This window comes from Ceratotherium simum, chromosome 5, assembly GCF_057802395.1.
Source record: "Ceratotherium simum simum isolate JZ-2026a chromosome 5, ASM5780239v1, whole genome shotgun sequence".
NCBI lineage: Eukaryota > Metazoa > Chordata > Mammalia > Perissodactyla > Rhinocerotidae > Ceratotherium > Ceratotherium simum.
Genome location: NC_141904.1, coordinates 18,602,294 through 18,622,700, shown reverse-complemented (window position 1 = coordinate 18,622,700; position 20,407 = coordinate 18,602,294). Strand labels below are relative to the sequence as shown.

The 20,407-nt window shown below is 53.2% G+C and overlaps 1 protein-coding gene across 3 annotated transcripts in view; it reads right to left on the bottom strand.

The window, feature by feature from the left end:
* The window catches only part of RAB6B (RAB6B, member RAS oncogene family), a 57,706-nt gene extending 37,612 nt beyond the window's left edge, over nucleotides 1–20,094 (bottom strand). For 2 of the 3 annotated variants that reach the window (XM_087430554.1, XM_087430555.1), the window contains exon 1: nucleotides 19,727–20,094. Coding sequence is in view for 1 of the 3 variants with exons in the window: in XM_004419355.3 (XP_004419412.1) it covers nucleotides 19,727–19,796 (70 nt within the window). In the remaining 2 variants the exon portion in view is untranslated. The remainder of the gene's footprint in view (nucleotides 1–19,726) is intronic. The other variant, XM_004419355.3, reaches the window with a different exon arrangement.
* Nucleotides 20,095–20,407: the final 313 nt, after the last annotated feature.

Genomic DNA, 20,407 nt, shown 5'->3' with positions numbered 1-20,407 from the left:
GTGCTCAGACAGGCAGCTCCAGACCAGTGCTGTGCCAGCTCCCACCTGAGCCCTGCAGGGCCGGTGGCTCACCGTAGGCTAAATGAGGAAACACGTGAAAAATCCCATTTCAAACCATCTCCCTGAAGACTCAGGTGGTAATTAAGAAATATGCAAAGCTCTTCAATGGACACTTTAATTAAGTGTGTTAATTCCCTCTGCCAAAGGATGCTCAGCCACCTGGGCCTCACCGAGGGACCCAGGGAAGACAGAATAGAGGAGAGAGGAGGGGAGGAAGGAGCTGGAGGAGGGGTTGGCAGGACAGTGGTGGGGGCTGGTCTGGCCCAGGCCCTTTCTCCTGCTCCTGCTGGGAGCCTGATCTATTCCTGACCCTCCCACTTCCCCATTGTCCTCCACCCGCCCCCATCTCCTTTGTCCAAGCCCAGTGACCCCAGGAAAGCCTGACCTGAGTCAGGGGCTGTGGGGTGTCATCCACTCCCTTGTCCCCCCACCAACACACATCTCAGCTCTGCCACTCACTAGGCTAAGAGGTCATTACTCCAATGGGGTCCGCCTACCGGTCTTTAAGGCCTACTTCCACTTTGAGGCTAGTAACAAGTGCTCACCAAGACTGAAATATAGCTGGATGAAAGCAGCAAGAGAGGGGCTCCTTTCCTGCTGTGGGTGGAGTCCCTCTGACCCCTGGGCCTCACTAACCTTCAAACATTTCATTCCATCCCCATTCCCACCCCTACTCAGCCTGGAGCCCTGAGAGCTCAAGAAGGGGCTGTGCTCTGGTGGGAGGGCTGAGGGGCACTGAGGCCAGGGAGGGTGCACTGGCGTGGAGGGAGAGGCTGTGCTGTCTGGCATGTGATGCTGGGTACAAGGATTGTTTGCACTTATCTGATAGACTGGGTTAGCCCCCTCCTTTTTTTTCCCCAAAAAGGATTATTGGTGAATTTTGAAAATATAAGTATTTAAAATAATATCAGGATATAGTAGCCACCTATCAATAATAACACTGAATATCCTCCTGATCCCTCTGAATATCCCTACTACATTTGGGGAGGACCAAAGCCATCCTCCCCAGTATAGGAGCCTCTCTTGCAGCTATGTTGTAGGCATACGACCTAGGCTTCTCCCGTCGGATGCTCACATGAGACTCCATGTTCACATGAGAAATGACCAACGTGGATCTAGCGAGGTGTGGGATCCCTCTGGGTTCTGCATACAGAGGCAGCCACGATGTAGATTTCTGCATCAGCTCTTGTCAGTACCCGGCAGAGGAACTATGTCTCCCCCTGGACCAGTCCTGCTGTGACTCAGGTTGCTGGTCCCAGCCTAGTTCTCTGACCCTCTAGAGACTCCCAACTCCTCAATCATTGCTTTAATCATTGCTCTAATGCATTCATCATCTGCTCAAATCAGCTGGATAGCAGGAGTAGATTTCTCGTGTTGGCAACTAAGAATTCTGAGAGATGTATAAAGCAAAGGATAAGTAAGCTAAAAAGAGAAAGCTGGAGCAAAAAGTTTGTTTACAGAAATATATCTTATAACATCTTCCCAGTCATTGAAGCCAGACTAAGAAACTGCCTGAGCTCCCTGGCAGTCAAAGCAAAAAAAAAGGGAACATGACCAACTATAGACTCACAGTATTTATGAGATAAAACCATTAGCTAGTTGCTAATACTGAGGTTTTTATAAGAGTTGGATAGCAGGAAGGTCTTGAAAAGAGTCTGGAGTGTAAAAAACTGTGTGGCCAGTTAAAGGGCAAATTTACATGTTTATATAATCAATTGGATGAACATCACTGATGATGATCAAGGATGCTAACCAGCCCAGACACCACTCCCTGCCCGAGTCAATGTTCATAGTCATGGGCCCAGACCAGTGTCCCCTACAAACAAACAATTAAATGAAAAACCTAGGGCCCAAAAGTTCAGCTTCTGGTCAAGATGGAGTAACAGGGACCAGATTTATCCTCTGACTTGAAACAACCAAAAGACAGGCAAAATATAAGAAACAGTGATTTTCAAGACACTGCACATCAGGCAGTGAAGGACAGTAAACCCTGAGAGACATGAAACAAATGAGGTGAGCCCCATAACTGCTCCGAAATTGTTGCCTTGAGAAAATTTCAGGCCACAGCACAGGGAGGGGGTAGCCAGGCGGAACCTGGTGGACTCCCTGAGTTAAGGAGATAGAGCCAAGAGTCCAGAGAAAACAAGGCAGCTAGAGTTCACAAGACAGAGTACCAGAGAGAAGGGAGATGCAGAGAGAGAGAACCCTAGAGGTCTGCAAAGGGGCTCTCTCAAGTCTTCAGCTGAGGATTGATCAGCAAACATGTCTAGGGAAACTCCTCAAGACTGGGGAAAGAACCACTCAAATGGATTAAAGGAAACAGTACCTGGCATCCACACAGGCCTGGGGATAGTGCCTGTTCCTACCAGGCAGAGTGGGAAGCCTCATCATTCATGAGACATTGGTAAGAGAACTGAGAAGGGCTGTGCCTCAGTGGTGGGCAATAATTAGCCCCAGACTGAGCACCACTCCAGTCCCAGCTAACGAATCTTAAGAATATGTATAGGAATACAAAAACTATTCAATACTCAACAAGGCAAAATTCACAATGTCTAGTATCCAATAAAAAATTACCAGGCATGCAAAGAAGCAATAAAATAGACCCCTAATAAGGAGAAAAAAACCAATCAATCAAAACTAACCCAAAACTGACACACATATGTTAAAATTAGCAAAGATACTAAAAAACAGTTATTATAATTGCATTTCATAAGTTAAAAAAGTTAAATAGAGATGTGGAAGATATTAAAAAAGACACAAATCAAACTTCTAGAGGTGAAAACTATAATGTGTAAGATGGAAAATACACTGGATGGAATTAAAAACAGATTAATCCCAGATTAACTGCAGAATAAAAGATCAATGAACCTGAAGACATAGAGCTATCTAAAATGAAACACAGAGAAAAAAAGAATAAAAATAAATGATTACAACACCAGTGAGCTGTGGGATAACATCAAGTGGACTAACATATGTGTAACTGCAGTCCTTGAAGGGTTGAGGGTGCAGTGGTGACAGAAAAAAATATCTGAAGAAATAATTACTGAAAATATTCCAAATTTGAGGAAAACTATAAACCTACAGATCCAGAACCCCAAGCAAAGAAAACATAAAAGAAACCACATCAAGGCACTGCATAATCAAATTGAAGAGAATCAGTGATAAAGAGAAAATTAGAAAAGTAGCCAGGGAAAAAGGCACATTATGTATAGAGAAGTAAAGACAAAGACAGCAATTTCTCTTCAGAAACAATGTAAGCAAGTAGACAATGAGCAATATTTGTAAAGTAGTGAAACAAAAAACCTATTAACCTAGAATTCTATATACTCTAGTTAGATATATACCATTTAACATCTTTCAAAAACAAAGATGAAATAAAGACTTTTTAAAATATTCAAAAGCTGACAGAATTCCTCCCCAGCAGCCCCTCACAAGGAGAAATGTGAAAAGAAATCCTCCAGGAAAAAGTGAAGTGACACCAGATGGAAATGTGGGTCTCCACAAAGGCAGGATGATCATGGGGACTGGTCACTACATGGGTAAATATGTAAGATTTCTTTCATATTATTGAAATCTCGTTAAAAGATAATTGACTGTTAGACAAAAATAACAACAATATATTGGATCACAGACCTAAGAAAACAGACAAAAAAAATCTTTGTTACCTTGTCAGAAACCACGCAAAGCAGAAGAAAATGAAGCGTCATCTTTGAAATCCGAAAAGAAAAATATTGTCAACATAGAATTCTATACCCAGCAAAAATCTTTCAAAAATGAAGATGAAATAAAGCAATCAAATGCTGAGACAATTTATCGCTAGCGGACATACGGAACAGGACACCCGCACCTCATGCTTACGTCACTCAAAGTCAGTACACGTACTGTGAAGTCAGACAGACCTGGATTTTAATCCTGGCTCTGTCACTTATTTGCTGTGTGATCCTGGGTTAGTTACTATCCTTTCTGAGGCCCAGTTTCCTCACGTGTACAATGGGGGCAGAAATGCCTACCTCTACTGCAATAAAATAAAAAAAATAAAATAAAACAAAAAAGAAACGCCTACCTCACAGAAGCATTATGAATTCTACAAGAGCAGTAAAAAGTTAACATTCTGGGAGAAAAGCATATGCATATTCTTGCAACTTTTTTAACGGCCTAAAATTATGTCAAAATAAAAAGTTCAAGGAAAAAAACAAAAAACGATTTTTTAAATTATGCACACACGAGCATAATAATCCATGTCTCTCAGATTCCGGCACATTTAGGAAATGGCTTGTTCTGATGCATTAAATATTCTGGTCAACGTGAAATTTTCGTAAGGAAATAGAATATAACTGTACTTGGTATCAACTTAGTCTTCCCAGAAAACCGGGATCTAGCTGGGCACCGGGGAACTGTGGCGAGCCTTTCTAACCACAGGCCAGGAGACACAGCAAGCCTGGAGAGATCAGCTCAGTGGGCAGAGTCTGTGTGTAACCACCACGTGTGCATGTGCACTGAGATGCATGCAAACACACAGACAGACACACACACACATGCTAAATCCTGCAGGTGCCAGAAGCCCTGATGTGTGTGGGAACTCTCTAGTCCCCCTGGCGTCTTAGCTGTGAAACTGAGAACCTTGTCAAGGACAATTGCCTGAGATCTAACCACACAGCCTGTGGGCTGCAGAGCTCCTCCCAACCACAGCCAGTCTACCTACTGTCTGCACCCTCTCTGCCTCACTGAGTCATCTCAAACACTCTTGTCAGCTTCGAAAACATGCAGGGTCTCCCCTCCAGGTCCCAATAGCAGCACCAGCACCACTACCTGCTAGCTGTGAGTGCTAGCAGCCCTCCACCCTCAACTCAGAACAGGAACCCCCCCCCCCCCCCCCCCCCGGCACACCAAGTTGCCCTCCGGCATGGTCAGACCAGGGTAGGCAGAATGCACTCCATTTCAGTTGGGCTCAGTTCAACTCTAGCCAGACCTTACACAGGCCGAGCACATCCATGTGTCTGAGTAGCTGCCTGGGTGCTATGCAGAATTCATTCATAGTAAGGATAAGTATGTTTGGAAGAAGAGGGAAGCACATGCTGAATTCCCATCAGCAGCTGATCTTTTGACAAGGCTGGTGTTAATGCAATTTGGTAGTTTATTTTACTGATAGGAACTCTTGGCCCATCTACAGCATGGTGTTTGGCAAAGTAATATACGTGCTCATGTTTATCTGTTCTTCCCAAGGCGAACTGCTGGTGGTGTTGACGTTAAAAGCCTCACTAACACCACAAAATCGTCCCACTTGCAACAACATGGATGGGCCTGGAGGGTATTATGTTAAGTGAAATAAGCCAGAAAGAGAAAGACAAACACTGTATGATCTCACTCATATGTGGAATATAAACCAACACATGCACAGAGAAAACTGTATTGTGGTTACCAGGGGCAATGGGGGTGGGCACAAGGGGTGAAGGGAGACATATATATGGTGATGGACAAACAAAAATGTACAACCCAAAATTTCACAATGTTATAAACTATTAAAACATCAATAAAAAAAAAAAAGCCTCACTAACAGGGAGAGAAGAGTAGGGCAGTGAGCATGGGTGGAGAGAGCGTTGAGAGGCACGCCTTGTGCTTCCCGGGTTGTCAGCAGAGGGCCTCGTGACAATGGACCCACAGCCCCCATCCATAGGGGCACAGCTATGGCTTGGCCATGAGACCAAGCTTGCTCAGGGAGATCGCAAGCTAGTGTAGGCAGGGCATCTTCCCAGATGCCCACCGCCCTCAGAGGAACCCTGGGCTGAACAGCTCTGGGTGCTGACTCGGAGGCCTGTGAGCATCAGGAGCTGTTCTCGGTACTTTGCGGGCCCCAGCTTCTCTTCCTGTCCTTGCGTACACCCTCACACAGTCTGCTCGCTGCTGTTCACCTTGCTGCTTTGACAGGGAGGAACAGGGCACAAACCCAGCCCCTGCACTCCAGAGCCAGCTGGTGAGGAAGAGTGGACGCGCGGATCTCCCCATTCAGTTAACAGAAGGGAGCCCTCTCCTGCCCTCAGGACAGACTCAAGGTCACCTGCTCAGGATTCACTCGGGGAGGAGGGATGGCCTTCCAGGTACAGTTTAGAGATGAGGATTGTTGTTTCTGGGGTAGGAAAGGAACTCTAGATCTCCAGGACCTTGGGCCTGGGAGCAGGCATAGGACCACCCGGCAGGCAGGGAGGCGCACTGGGTCTCCAGCCCTTGTGGACCAGGGACGACTGCTAGTCGGGCATTGGGGTGGCTAGAGGGCCAGGCCCGGGAGAGGAAGCAAGGATAACTGGGTCAATGTCCACATCTGCCCCCTGGACTTGGAAGCCTGGGAACCAGGACAGGGAGATGGCAGCCGGCCTCACCCTGTCCCCATCCCCGGGTCCCTAGAAGCCCTCTTGAAAGCTGCACCACAGGCGGTGTGAGCCATCAAGGACTCTAGGGTTAATCTTGTCCAAGCCCCTCACTGAGCTGAGCTGTGAGGTCAGAGAAGAGGGGTCACTTGCCCAGGATCACACAGCACCCAGGTCACAGCCAGACAGTATTTCTCCTGGTGCACAGCAGAGAGCTCCACCTCAAAGGTTTGTCTGAACATATGAGGAATATCCTGCCTCTTGAAGCCCCACTGGAAAATGCAACATAGGAGGTACCAAGGAGCAGCAGGAAGTAAACCACACTAAGGCGCAGAAGCCTGGCTTCTAGAAGGATCAGAGATCAGAGCGGCCTCAAAATACCAAGTCATAGCAAGAAGGTAGCTAGACAATGTCTGATCCAGCTCTGCATATGACAGGAAAAATCGGAGGCCCAAGAGGCAGAGGGTTTGCTCAAGGCCACATGAAACGAGAGCAGTAGCAGAGCAAGAACCAAGGGCCAGCTCTCAGGAGCCTCCCTCATACCTGCTTTGGGTGGCCCTAGCCAGCTGCTTAACCTGGGGCCGGTCACAGCCCCTCCTGGCCACTCCAACTCCTTGTCTGCAAAATGAGGGCACCTCTAAGGCGTCTCCTCCCTTGGAAATCTTCACCCCATCTATATTAGTTATCTGTTGCTGTGTAACAATCACCACAAACTTAGTGGCTTAAAACAACATACACTGGGGCCTGGTCTGGTGGCGTAGTGGTTAAGTGCACGCACTCTGCTTCGGTGGCCCAGGGTTCGCAGGTTCGGATCCTGGGCGTGCACCAATACACCGCTTGTCAAACCATGCTGTGGCGGCGTCCCATATAAAACAGAGGAAGATGGGCATGGATGTTAGCCCAGGGCCAATCTTCCTCAGCAAAAAGAGGAGGATTGGCAACAGATGTTAGCTCAGGGCTAATCTTCCTCACAAAAAAAACAAACCAAAACAAAACAACATACACTGACTATCTCACAGTTTACATGGGGCAGGCGTCTGGGCAGAGTTTCACAAGGCTGCAATCATGGTATCAGCTGGGCCACAATTCTTTCCGGAGCTCAAGGCCCTCTTTCAAGCTCCTGTGGTTGTTGACAGAACTCAGTTCCTTGTGGCTGGAGGATTGAGGTCCCCATTCTTTTGGGGGCTGCTGGCCAGGGGCTGCTCTTATTTCCTAGAGGCCACCCACAGTTCCTTGCCACATGACTCCCTCCCAGACCCTCTGACAGCATGGCAGCTCACTTTTCCCAGCAAGAGGAGTCTTCCAAAGAAACAATCATGCGAGTGACACTCCATCACTCTATTGGCTAGAAGCTAGTCTCAGTTCCATCTGCACTCAAGGGGAGGGGACCATGCAAGGGTGTGACTCATTCAGGGTCAGCTTAGGTCATGTCTCCCACACCATCTCACACCCACAGGTTCCTGAGAGATGCTGCCTCTACTCTTCACACCACCTCCGCCTCCCCTCCTACAGTGGTGAAGTGGCTGGTCACCTGCAACAGAACCTCACAGGTCTCTCTGCCTTAAGACTGAAGCCACCACCATGCATTTGCACGCTGCCCTGCCCAGTTCCCCCACATCACATCCAGCCCTCCCCCAAGCCGAGGTGGACGGACAAGCCAACACTGCTGTCCAGACCAGAACCTGGCTTAGAGTGGCCCGCTTGCTACATGCTGGAGGCAGGAGAGGAGCTGAGTTCTTCTGGCCCAGCATCTGGGGTTCTGCCCTCTCCTGATGCAGGTGGGAGAGAACCAGGGTGCGTGGGCTAGCTGGGCACCTTTTCAGGCCTGCATTTCACATTCTAATCTGGGTAGCAGCCTGCAGTGTCTTGGCTGGGTGTGGAGGAGGAAAGGGGGACTTAACAAATTAGAATCAGGGGGAGAATTTCCACATCCTGGTGCTACAAGTAGGATCTGTTAATATCCTAAAAATAAGCGGCTAATTTGGGAATGGCTTTTTTCCTCCCCAAAAAGAAATCCTTCTTGGAGGTGCTCTTTACCCAGAGAAAAGCAGAACTAAACAAAGATCTCCTGGCCCCAAGGCTCGACCCTACTCGCAGCCCCCAGCTGGGAACTGCAGGGTCTCGGTGGGGCAGAGCCAGCCGGCCTTGAGAAGGGAGAGACAAAGCCAGGCGTTGGCAGCACTGGGGCAGGGAGCTGACGAATGTCCTCCCTCAACCCCCAGGACAAAGGGAGAGCCCTTCTCCCCTGTCCTCCTGATCTGCTGGCTGCAGGTCATCAGCCTTCACTTACAGCAGCCCTGCTCTCACCTCGTCCTCCACACAAACACAGAACTGGTTCCATCACTCCTGTGCCCTGGTATGCATCAATGGCTCCATGGGAACCTCCGGCCTTTAAGGCTATTTGGTCAGAACCCTGGGCTGGACAGCGCCACTGCCTAGAGCTGTAACCCACCCCAGCTTTTCTGAGGCCCCAGGGCACAGCCAACAAGCCGAGTATCTGCGGCATCTGGGTCTGTCTGTGTCAGGTGGGAGTGCCTCCCCCTCCATCTCAGTACTTCCATGGCTCTCTCTTCCCCCCTGTTCTTCTCTCCTAGCCCTCTCCCTTCACTGGACAGGGAAATAAACAAGAAACATTTGTTCTAAATGCTTCAATTTACTCTCTCTAGTCTGTGTGCTGTTTACTCCCTGCTCATCAACAGGGTCAGAACAGAACATTTTCTCTACCTCTCTCAGAATCAGCACACCACCCCCAGAGGTACCAGTCTTTGGTGCGGAGGCCACAGTCGCAGCTCTCCAGTCCTGAACCAGGGATGGGTCTCCTGGTCTCGCCTCTGCCCCAGGTGTGGGGGGAATCAGAAAGGGTTCAAACGTGTCAAAGCTGAACTGAGCTGCCTGTGGCCAGCTTCCAGACCAGTTCTTCTCTGGGCCAGTAAAGGGGATAGGTCTCCTTACCCATCCTGACCTCACAGACAATTAACCTGGGACTGGGAAGGAAATGTGCTGTGACCACTGATGATGGATAATTAGGATGTTCTCCACCCACCAGCCACACTGGCAAAGGCATACCCAGGTGGTGCTGAGAGTGCTCCACGGGCACTCTCTGGGCAGAAGACAGGAAGGGTAGGGAGCAGAGGTCACCAGGGCTTTGGAGGGTAGGGTTTCAGGCCTGGAGAATAGACCATGAGGTGGCCCATGGGCAGGGGACTGCACCAGCTGATTTTTCAGGCTGCCCTCTCCGGGCCAGGGCTGGGTTCAGGATGGCAGCTCCTGCCTCCACTCCGGCTCCCTGGCTCTCATCCTTTGCTTTTTGTCCAGCTTAAGGTTGGGTTTCTGTATCCAAAGCAGGGAAGGGGGCTCTCAGCTACACGACGCTGCCCTCCCTCAAGTCTTGAGGGACCCCTGAGCTTGCTGGGGAGCTGGAAGCCAGCAGAGAACAGTAAGGGAATCCACGAGAGAAAGCAAATGAGTCAAGTGTCTGCTGTAAGAGGAGCCCAGCAAGGGAGGGAGTGACAGGAGGCTGCACAGGAGGGCAGAGGGAGCTCTCACCCAACAGCCAGAAGGGGCTGGGGGAGCATGCACACCCAATGACCACAGGGCAGAGGGAGCTCACACCCAACAGCCAGAGGGGGCTGGGGGAGCATGCACACCCAATGACCACAGGGCAGAGGGAGCCCACAGACCTAGTAACCAGAGGGCTGGGGAGCTCATATACCCAGTGACCACAGGGAGCTCAGACATCCAATGGCCAGAGGGCTGGGGAGCTCACACACCTAATAACCAACTTCTCGCTGGGTGTTACATCCTGCCCTGAGCAGGAGGCAGAGGAGAAGAGTCTGGAAGGCTGCCAGCAGTACTGGAGCATCCTCCTGGCAGGACAGAAGCAGTCAGGGGACCCAGGGCATCGTGGAGGCAGGAAGGACAGAGGAGCTCAAGGTGGCCCATTTTGGTATACCTGAGTCTGGTGTGGCCTTGTAGAGGAGAAAACACTTCACTGTTCCCAAGTCCTCACTCTACAGCAAACGAATCAAGAAAATACACAACCCCAATGGGGCTGAACTTCAGAGCTTGGAGGAAGCTTAGGCCTACACCCCTCACAAGCCCTCCTCTAAACTCCATCCTCGGAATGTTCCCAGCCTGGCCTGGTTCAGGCCTCCCGGACATCCCGCCTCCAACTGGGCCTTATCCCACCTTTGTCTTCTAACCCACAGGATGTCCCTCCTTGGTCAAAACCCCTCTGTGGGTCCCCATTGCCTGCAGGGAAGACCCAGACTCCTGCAAGTGGAAGCAAGCCCCTCCCCCCCACACACACCAGAGTCCAGCCACCTTGAACCACACCCAGTTTCTAGAAACTCATGATGCTCCCCATCATCTGCTGGTGAATTCCTGCTCACTGTGCAAAACCTCCCCTGGGTAGTGTTCCTGTTCCAGCCTTGGTTGTGTGCTTAATATTCACATTAATCCTGGCTGAGATTTATTACCTGCTTACCTCTGGCCAGGTCCTGTTCTAATCCCAACACTGCAAAGCCTCTGCCCCTGCAGTCCACCCGGCTGCACTCCTCAGGGATGTAACGGCTGTAAAGATGAGGTGCTCCTCCCGTGAGCAGAGGGGGGCAGGGTGAGTCTGTCGCACTTCCTGCCAGGATGGGCAGCTGTCAAAAGGCCAGCCAGGGAGTCAGAGACCTGGGTGCTCTTCCCAGCTCAGCGGTAACCCTCTGGGTCCTGCAATCTGTGGAGAGGCCTTCGTCTCTCAGAGGCTCGCTTTCTTTATCTACAAAATGGGATCCGCAGCTCTTTCTGTCAGATCACAAGGATGCACACTCTGCATCTCACTACATAAAATGATCCACCAGTGATTCCCAAAACCTCACACCCCTTCTCCTTCCCCGATTCATCCACAAGTTGGGGGGGCTGCTGTCAAGATCAACATTACCTATCACATGAACATTTACCATGTCCCACGTATTGATGTATTTGATCTTCGTGAAACCCAACAAGTAGAGATTACACTACTGTCTGATAAGGAAGACGAGCACACGGTGGTCCTGTTAGAACCCAACAGCATCCAGACAGTGAGGAGCCGGGCTGGAGTGGAAGCCCAGGACTCCGGAGCATTAAGTGATGGGGCTGGAGAAGCAGCTGGGGCCGGGTCAATAAGCCAGCTTGGTCTGGTGGGGACACTGTATACCCCCTTAGGTGCTGGCCTCTTCCCAGCCCTCCCTGCTTACCACCCACCTAGCTGGCTACAGAAGGAAGTGTCCTGGAGTAGGAGTACCTAGGAGCTGTCACTTGTTCTATTGTCTTCATCATAGGTCCTCTCTGTGTGGAATAAACGCCTGCCAGCAAGAAGGGCAGGACAGCACCATCCCTGTTGCCTGGCAACCTGAGCCAAACAGATCATCAGAAGACATGAGCAAGAGCACTCTGGAAGCACACCCAGGAGGGATGGGTCCAGGTAGGGGGCCAAGAATGCCTCCCATGGGAAGGGGTAGCAGGCTGGAGAGGACCCTGCACTGGGGCCCACCCGGGGCAGTTCTGGGGGACACAGATGGCAGAGCCCTAATCCCAGGCCTTCATCCCTGCAGCCTCTCTAACCCCTCCAGCCAGCAGTGCCATCTCCAGGCTGGGACTGCTACTGGCTTGGCATCATGCTCTGAGCTGGCACTGAATTACAGAACCAGAGTCAGGGCTCCATTGGCCCAAGCAGTCACCCAGTCCAGTAGCCTCCAGGAACACTTTGAGAAAGCCAGAGATGGGCTGGGGCTTATCCAACCACACAGCTGACTGGTGGCCGATCCAGGACAGTCATGGTCTCCAGGGCCCTGGAGGATGAGGCCAGGGGAAGGGTTACCCCAGAGGAGGTGGGAACCAGCCACTTAGTTTGATTGGTGCTTCCCTTCTTAGTAATGAGTTCTCAGCAAGAACCTGGGGAGCATCTTTCCTCCGTAGCAGTGGGCAAAGGGCTGACTTGGGAGGGCTTCAGCTGCTCGCATACTCTTTACCAACCAACCCCTTCAAACCATCATGAATAACCAGTTCATTCTGTGTAAGAATGGAGTGCCTGCTATGCACTCCCAGCTCCATCAGACTCCCACACAGAGACCCTGCTTCCTGCCTAGAGCCCCCTGTGCTCCTCCTTGCTCAGGGCCCCAGCTCCTTTGCCCCAGCCTAGGGGCATCAAAGGCCTCTTCCCGCCCACCCCCACCCTGTGATCTGCTGACTCCTCCTCAGCAAAGAGCCTGGCACCTAATTCCCTAGGAGGCATTTATGGCAGACCTTGTATCTGGAAGGCCTCAGTGTTCTGTCCCTTCCTCCCCACTCCCTGGCCTGAACTGGCCTTTGAGGCACGAGGCCCAACAGATTACTCTGTTTTTCATAGTGACCTGGGCTCGAATTCCATCCTGCCACACTAGCAGCGAGTCCTTGGGCATGACCAGCTCTTGCTGAGCCTCTGCCTCCTGACCTGCAAGATGGGGAGAGTCCTACATCTATCACAGGGTGCTAGGAAGATACAAAGCGCTCCGAGGGGTGCCTCGGCACAGTCGGTGTTCCTAAACACCGTCTGAAGTTACCTGGAGGAAGGCCACAGGAATCCAGCGGGGTCAGCTCCATTTCACCAGGAAGGGCAGACTCATTCTAGACCCCTCCCCATCCATCCTCCTCTCCAAGCCCTTAGAATGACAGATCCTTCCTAGGTGTGGATGTGACCGAGCCACTCCCCAGCTGAGGATCCTCCACCAGTTCCCCATTTCCCTCAGCCTCCGTGACTTGCCCTTACCTCGTCTCCAGCCACCAGGGAAAGTGGGTGAGCCGGTTACCCCAATACTGGAAGCCTCTTTCTCCAGGGAAACCCCACTAAGGCAACATGCCCGTTACCCGACTGCCCAGGACCTGGGAGAAAGCTGTGGTCTGCACCACCGAATGCACACAACTGGAGTCCTCCTCCGTCCCCCGCCCACGGCACCTGCTGGGGCTCCAGGTTGCCAGTGTTTTTATGCACTTCCTGGAAGTAACCTTGGCTTTAAAGGCTCTCTTCTGCCCTCAGGAGCGAGGTATCATCTGCTTTCTCCTGGACCCCAGCCTGTCCCTTGGGTATGTCACCACCTGGGAACAAGTGGCGCCTGGCCCGGGACACGTGGTTGAGTCACTTGGGCTCCCACTGGCCTTGTCACCAAGAAACCAGGATAAATATGCTTTTCTACTAAAAATAAATCACTTTACTGAAAAGATAAAGTAGTCACAGCAGTGAACATTTACTAAAAAAGTAATTTAATTTAGGGCAAAAGTTATGGAAAGAATAAAGGGAATTGGAAATTTCAAGCCTCAAGACACCAAAAGAACCTCTCTCAGGAGTCGTTAGGCGTTATGAAGCTTCATCCTTTCCTGTTCCAGGAAGCAGAGACTGGCCTGCAATCTCAGTCCCCTCAGGGCTTATGTCCCCAGGCCCTGCCTGGAGCCCATTTCCGGGCAGCCTGTCTTTTTGGCTCTAACCACAGCTCCCCATCTCCAGATGTCTCTTGTACTTCTCCCTGGCAACCTCCCCCATCTTCTCTTCTCTGTGGTGAGAAATGGAAGAGATGACAGACAGACAGACAGCTGAGAGCATACCCAGCACAGTTTTTCCAGCAGTCCACCCAATGTTATGAATTTTGCCGTTCTACCTAACCTTTCCTCACCTTCCTCAACGGTTCTGCCCAACAATTTCTCTAAATTATTTCCATTGAGACCAGAGAGCCCTCACATTCAATGGTTCATTCATTCAGCAACAGTGGAAGACACGCGGTGGGGAGACAGGGACACTGAGCCTGGATGGAACACAGATGGTACCAGCCTCAGGCTTGCCCTGGGCGAGTCTGCAGTGTCACAGCAACACCTATAAGGATAAATATTCATGGGCTCACTTCAGGGATGTCACAAGTAACAAAAAGACAATGAGGTTATTTTGTTATATTTTAATGGGACTCATTATAATTTGGGGGCTGCAAATGATAATGATAATCAGATCATGCAAAAGATGGTCATTACAATTACATCTGCACAACCAGGACACGGTCTAACACTCTCTTTTTTCTCTTCTGGTTAGTGCTCATGTATCTGTCATCAGCACTGAGGGTGCCACTCTTCTCTTATACCAAGGACAGGTTAATTCTCACCTTGGTGTCCCCGTCTGTCTGGCTCTCTCTCTCACCTCATGCACAATTCTTTAAATAAAGCAAAGGTTCTGGGTCCGGACTGAACATCCAAGGTTCTCCCACTCATTCCAGCCACTGAGGAAGGGAGAAAAACTGGAAGAAGAGTAGGAAGACCGAGCAGCCTGAGCACAGAACAGCTTGGTGATTTCCCCAGATCTCCAAGTGAGCCCTGGCAGCCTCGGATTCGGATGCGTTCCTTCCTTCCCCCCAGTGGCCTTGCTGCTTTCTCATATTTCCTCAGAGATGGTGGTGGGGATGGGGATGCCCTGAGAAATTCAGGTTCTTTGAGATGAACTGTGAGTTGGGCATGACCAAGGCTAAATGACCCAATCCTCCGTGGAAGATTTTTTAAGTATTGCTGGTAAAAATCCTCTGCCCTGAGAAAGCAGCAGGTGGCAGGATGAAGCAGCCTATTTCAAAGCTGCCTTGACTCCCTCCACTTTTAATCCACTGATGGGCCATCAGCAAATATCACATAGCAGAGATAATCTCATCATTTCCAAATCCAGATATCTAATGAGCACAAACCTCCTGCCAACGGGGAGGGGATAAGATGACTAAGATCCAGTCCTGTTAAGTGCTGAAATCCACCCTGAAGGGGCTTAAAATTCAGTTAGGGTTTTTGTACCTAAAAAAGTTAACAGACATTTAAAAATCTTGAGTAAATAAGACAACAGAGAGGTCATGGGGCAGCATGTGATTAATTGTTTTTAAAAAATGCTCAGAAAAAAACAAAGCTATGCCACAGTGAGTGCCCAGGTGGGCTGGGACAGCAGAGTGAGGGGTCTGTGGGTGGTAGGGAGGAGAAACTTCCGGGATGGGCTTCAGGCACAACCGCCAGGACAGCAAAGGGCTCCCTGTGTGGTTACAGGCAGTGTGGGTGGTGGGAGGGCAGACGTCAGGGTGGGCTAGGTCGTGGGTGGGGAAGGATGAGCCCTCCAGGCAGTGGGGGGCCACTGAATGCTCCTTAACCTGGAGGAATGGGCCAGAAGTAGGGGGAAAGCCCCTTCACACAGGAGCAAGCCAGACACCTGAGAGTCACCCTGTCCTCCTGCTCCCCACCCCACACCCTTTTTCTCCACAGCCTGGAGAAGAACAGACAAAGCTCCTGGAGAGGGTGGGCCCCTTGCAAGACCTCCTCCCCACACTCAGCCCAAGGAAGGAGCAGCAGCCGGTTGCATATAGAAGCATCTCCTCCTCGGAAGCCTTGAGAAGCCATCTCTGGCACCTGCCCCCAGAGGTGGGTAGGACGCCCTGCTGCGCGCTTCTACAGCAGCTGTTCCTCCCTTGTCACGGGTCACACAGACCTTTACTGTAATTCTATCCACAAATGTCTGTACTCCCCAGTGGACCATAAGCTCCACGAGGCAGGGATACACTCAAAGATCTCATTAAATAAATGAACGGATGATGGAAGGAGGAAGGGAGAGAGGGATGTTGGGGAGGGAGAGAGGGATGACTGAACAAATGACTAAGCGACCAAAGGGCAGCTGCGTGTAGGGTCACTGTGTTGCACAACTCCAGGGACGTCACATTGTGCTCGACGTGGATGGCATCTCCAGCAGCACAACTACCAGGGACAGGACAGGGGGTGGCTAGTCAGAGGGAGAAGCTGGCCCGCCGGCCTCAGCCTGGGAAAGCAGACCGAACTTGTGTCCATCAATCTTCCTGCTTTGGCTGAAGGAATCTCAGGGAAAGGAGATCAGAATAGGCCAGAGCAGAGCAGACACATCTCACATCCCCCCTCCCCGGCACACACACTGAGATGTGCCCAGAAAAGCCTGAACCCCCACAGAATGCCATCAGAACTCAGGAGGAAGACGTGTGTCTGCAGGCCCACTCTCCTTCCTTAAGACACCTGCTCATGTCTATCTTCTCTGGATGCCACCAAGTGCCCCAGTTGGGACTGGTGTGCATTATCCCCCTGTGTTGTCCTCCACCCCCCATCAGCACAAGGCCATGGCCAACAGGCCCAGAGAGAGCCATGTGAGCACCAGCAGGATTGCACAGCCTTCCTACTGCAAGGAAACTCTTCATTCTGGGTCCACAGCACTCTCTCCACAATCCCACCCCCTGCCAGGCTGACACTGTCAACCAGCCTGTTTTCCATGGTCCAGAGGACAGCAGTCACTCTGCTGCCAAGAGGGGGCTCTCTCACTGGCTCCTCAAGGGCTTCCCACTCAAACCAGGTCCCTGGTATCCTTGAAGGCCTTATGCCCCCCTGGGATTATCTGACCCAGGGCATCCTCCTCATCACTGGGCTCCAGGCTGGGTACTCCTTTTTGGAATCCAGCTGTCCTCACCCACTGGCCTAAGGAGATGCCACCACCACGCCAGGCAGAAGAAATAGGAGAAGGCCACATCCCCCCAGCCTCTTCCCCAGGCCCCTTTCCAGGGGACTCAGCTCACATAGGCAAGGCCATGCTGCCCTAGAATGCTCTGTCAAGCTCAGCTGGTTCAAGTCCCCTGTGTACAGAAGGTGAGGGACCTCCAAGGTCACACTGGGGGTGAGGGCCAGACAGCAGGGGCTCCCTCCACTGCACAGGCTGCAGTGGCACAAAGGACCAACGCATGCAAAACCGTGTGTGGGCAAGACAGAAGGAGCGGCGGTGATGGCAATTCCCCCAGCCCAGCAGGTTCAGGGACGCACATGTCCCCTACCTAACCGAGGGACCCCGAAAGCTCTGTAAAATCCAAGGTAAAAAACTAATGACACATCCAGGTGGGAGGAGGCTTTTCAGGGCCCTAGGGCTCCTTGCCAGAAGGGACCAGAGTGGTCAACAGCCAATCTCACTGATGGCGGAGCCCTTCATCTCTAATGACCATGTTCTAAGAGCCCACAAACCCTGCCCCCAACCAACTAGCCCAGCATTCCCCCAGGTCACCCAAACCAGCCACCAGCCTGGCCAGAGAGTGGCAACCCTCACCCCTCTCAGGAAGGCTCCCCAATTCTCGGCTTCCCCAATTCAAGGTCATCTTATTTCCCAATGACATGTTAGTGATTGGGAACAGGAGATGTGGGCTCCAGACCCAGAAGTGTTAACAACTCACAAGGGGACTCTGGGCAAGCCCTCCCCATCCCTGGGGCTCAGACTTCACATCTAAACATGCCAGGGCAGTGGGTGCTCCACCTGTGAGGCCTTAAGCTCTCATTTCTGTGACTTCAGGAGCAAAGGGGGTTGCAGGGCTCAGCCCATCAGGAATTCTGAGGGAGCCCAGAGTTTCCACTGAAACTCACCAGAGACATTCTCCTCATCAAGCCCCTGGTCCTTCACTGGAACATGTTCAGACTCGAAATAAAAAAATGTTTACTGAGAAACTACCGGAATCCAGGCCCTTTCAGAAGCACCGGGGACACGTGAAGGAGGAAGGGAACTGCCCTCAGCAACCATTTCACAGAGACAGAAACCAAGGCTCAGAGAGGCCTTGAAATCTGCTCAAGGCAGCACAGCTAGGAATTAACTCCCAGGCTGCCTGATCCCTGCACAGTCCTCTCCCAGGGCTCCAGGCCCGGTAAGATTAGCACTGGGATGTGAAGACCCCCGAAATCCCTCAGGCAGGGGAAGAGTGAGCTCTGGAGCTGGAATCTATTAAGATCAGAAACTCAGAGTCCAGGACATAGGCCTGGCTGAGTTGATTTTGTTCTGAAATGCTCAGTCTGGCCCCAAGACCCATCCTCACGTTAGGGCCTGACCACCTTCTGACACCCTTCTCTGAACCATCCATCCCAGCTGATGTGTAGCAGCAGACAGGAGACTGCCACGTGACTCCACATGTGCACACACCACAGGAGCACTGTCCCCTGAGCCCAACCAGGTCCTCCCAAGGTTGCCTGTGTCTTGGCGCCTTGTACAGACAGGCACTAACCCAGGTGAACTGGACCAGTCTGTAGAGATAGAGCTGGGGCTCCTGCCCCCCAGAACCACCTTCTGCCCGAGTACGCTGGTCAGGGCCCAGTTTGTCGCCCTGCAGCCCCAGGTGAGAGGCCTCTGGAGGGATGCTCTGAGAACCACGCCTTCTTACAGGTGCCAGAGGGGTCCATGCTCTTCAATCTGGTCTTTCCACCTTGGGACCAACCTGGGTTTCAGAGATGCTTTCCCCGGGGAGGCTGCTGGGCGGCAGGGAAGCCATTTGTCTCCCCCTCCCCCCGCCCCTGGCCGGCTGCCACGGTGACCTCCCCTCCCCCAAGAAGGGCGGTGAGCTGAGAGGTGGGGGTGGGACGAATTCCGCCGCCAATGCTCTTGGGAGGGGTGCTGGGAAGCCAGGCAGGGCGTGTCGCCTGGTCCTTTCTCTGCCCAGCGCCAGGCTTCACGGTCTCTTGGTGCGAAGCGCCCCTGTACCACCCCCCACATCTACTTCGCATTGGGGAACCCTTGCTGTCATCGGCCAGATCCCTGAGCCCCAAAGAGGCTAACACACGCCAGCGAAGGGCAGCGGGTCTAGAACCTTCTGTGCTCGGTCGGCCTGAGCACAGGGGAGCCAGGGGAGGTAGGCGCCCTGCTCCCCCAGGCCTGCACTCGCTCTTTCCAGATGAGACAGGTGCAGGTCTTCCCTTCGCGGCCGTCTGCCCCAGGGTCTCGACGTGCCCATAATTCCGCGTGGTTCGGGGCAGGGTCCGCAGGGAACCCCTCCAGTGCAGCCGGGTGGGGGGCGGCCAGACGCCGGCCCCGCCTCGTTCTCCGAAGAGGGGCGCCCGTCCTCCCCCCGACCCCGCCGGCGCCCCACCACCTGCGCGGTCGCCCGCAGCCGGTGCCGCAGTGCGAGCGAGCCAGCGAGCCCGGCGCCCTCACGCCTCGGCCGGCGCCGCCAAGCCAGCCGCCGCCCTCCCGCCTCCCCGCCGCGCCGCACCTGCACCCGCACCCTTAGGCCCCCACCCCAGATCCCACCCTCACCCCTACCTCTGGCCCCAGCACCTCCTCGGTCCTTACCCTAGGCCCCTCCCCTCCCGGCCCCGCCCGAGCCGGCCCCGACCTCCACATCCCCATCCCCATCCCTCCTCTCCACCCGGGCAGGGACGGGCCGTTCCGAGCCGGGGCCGTGGGTCCCAATGGGGTGGATGATCTAGCGGCGGGGGTCGACTCGGCGCCAAGCCAAGAGAATAAGCGAGGAACTTACCGCTCTGCTCCCCCAGGAACACCAACTTGAATTTTCTCAGTGGGTTCCCAAAATCTCCCCCTGCGGACATGGTGCTGGCAGCCGGGGCCGGGAGAGGAGGAGGAGGAGAAGCGAAGGAGCAGGGAGGGGAGAGGAGGAGGGCGAGGGGAGGCGGCCGGCAGTGCGGGAGCCGGAGGGGGAAGGGCTGGCTGCGCGCGTCCCTGACACCCCAGCTGCGTCCCTGCCCCGGCCTGCGGCTGCGTGTCCGGCGGCGGCGGCGGAGGAGGAGGAAGGCTGGGCTGGGCTGGGCTGCTGCGGGCGGCGCTCGCTGCGGTGCGAGGCGCGCGCTCTGGACGCCCGAGGTGCGGCGCGGACAGCCAGGCGCGGGCGGAGCGGGGCGCAGGGACGGCGCGCGGGGCGGAGGAGCGGTCTCCCGAGCCGCGCGATTCGGCCCCCTCCCGCCTCCCTCCTCCGCCGGCGCCTGCGCTCTGCGCGCTCCCCAGCCTCTGATGTCATGCGGGCCCGCGGCGCTGCGGGGCTGGGGGGCGTCCGCCTGCCCACCCCGAGTCCGCACTCGGGCGGGCGAGAACCACCTTGCCATGTGTCCGAGAGGCCCCCGGATCGGGCGGTCTCTCCTTGCCCCTCTGCGTCTGACTTCTCCACTCTACCCCTCCTTTGACTCCAGAAAAATGACATGAAATT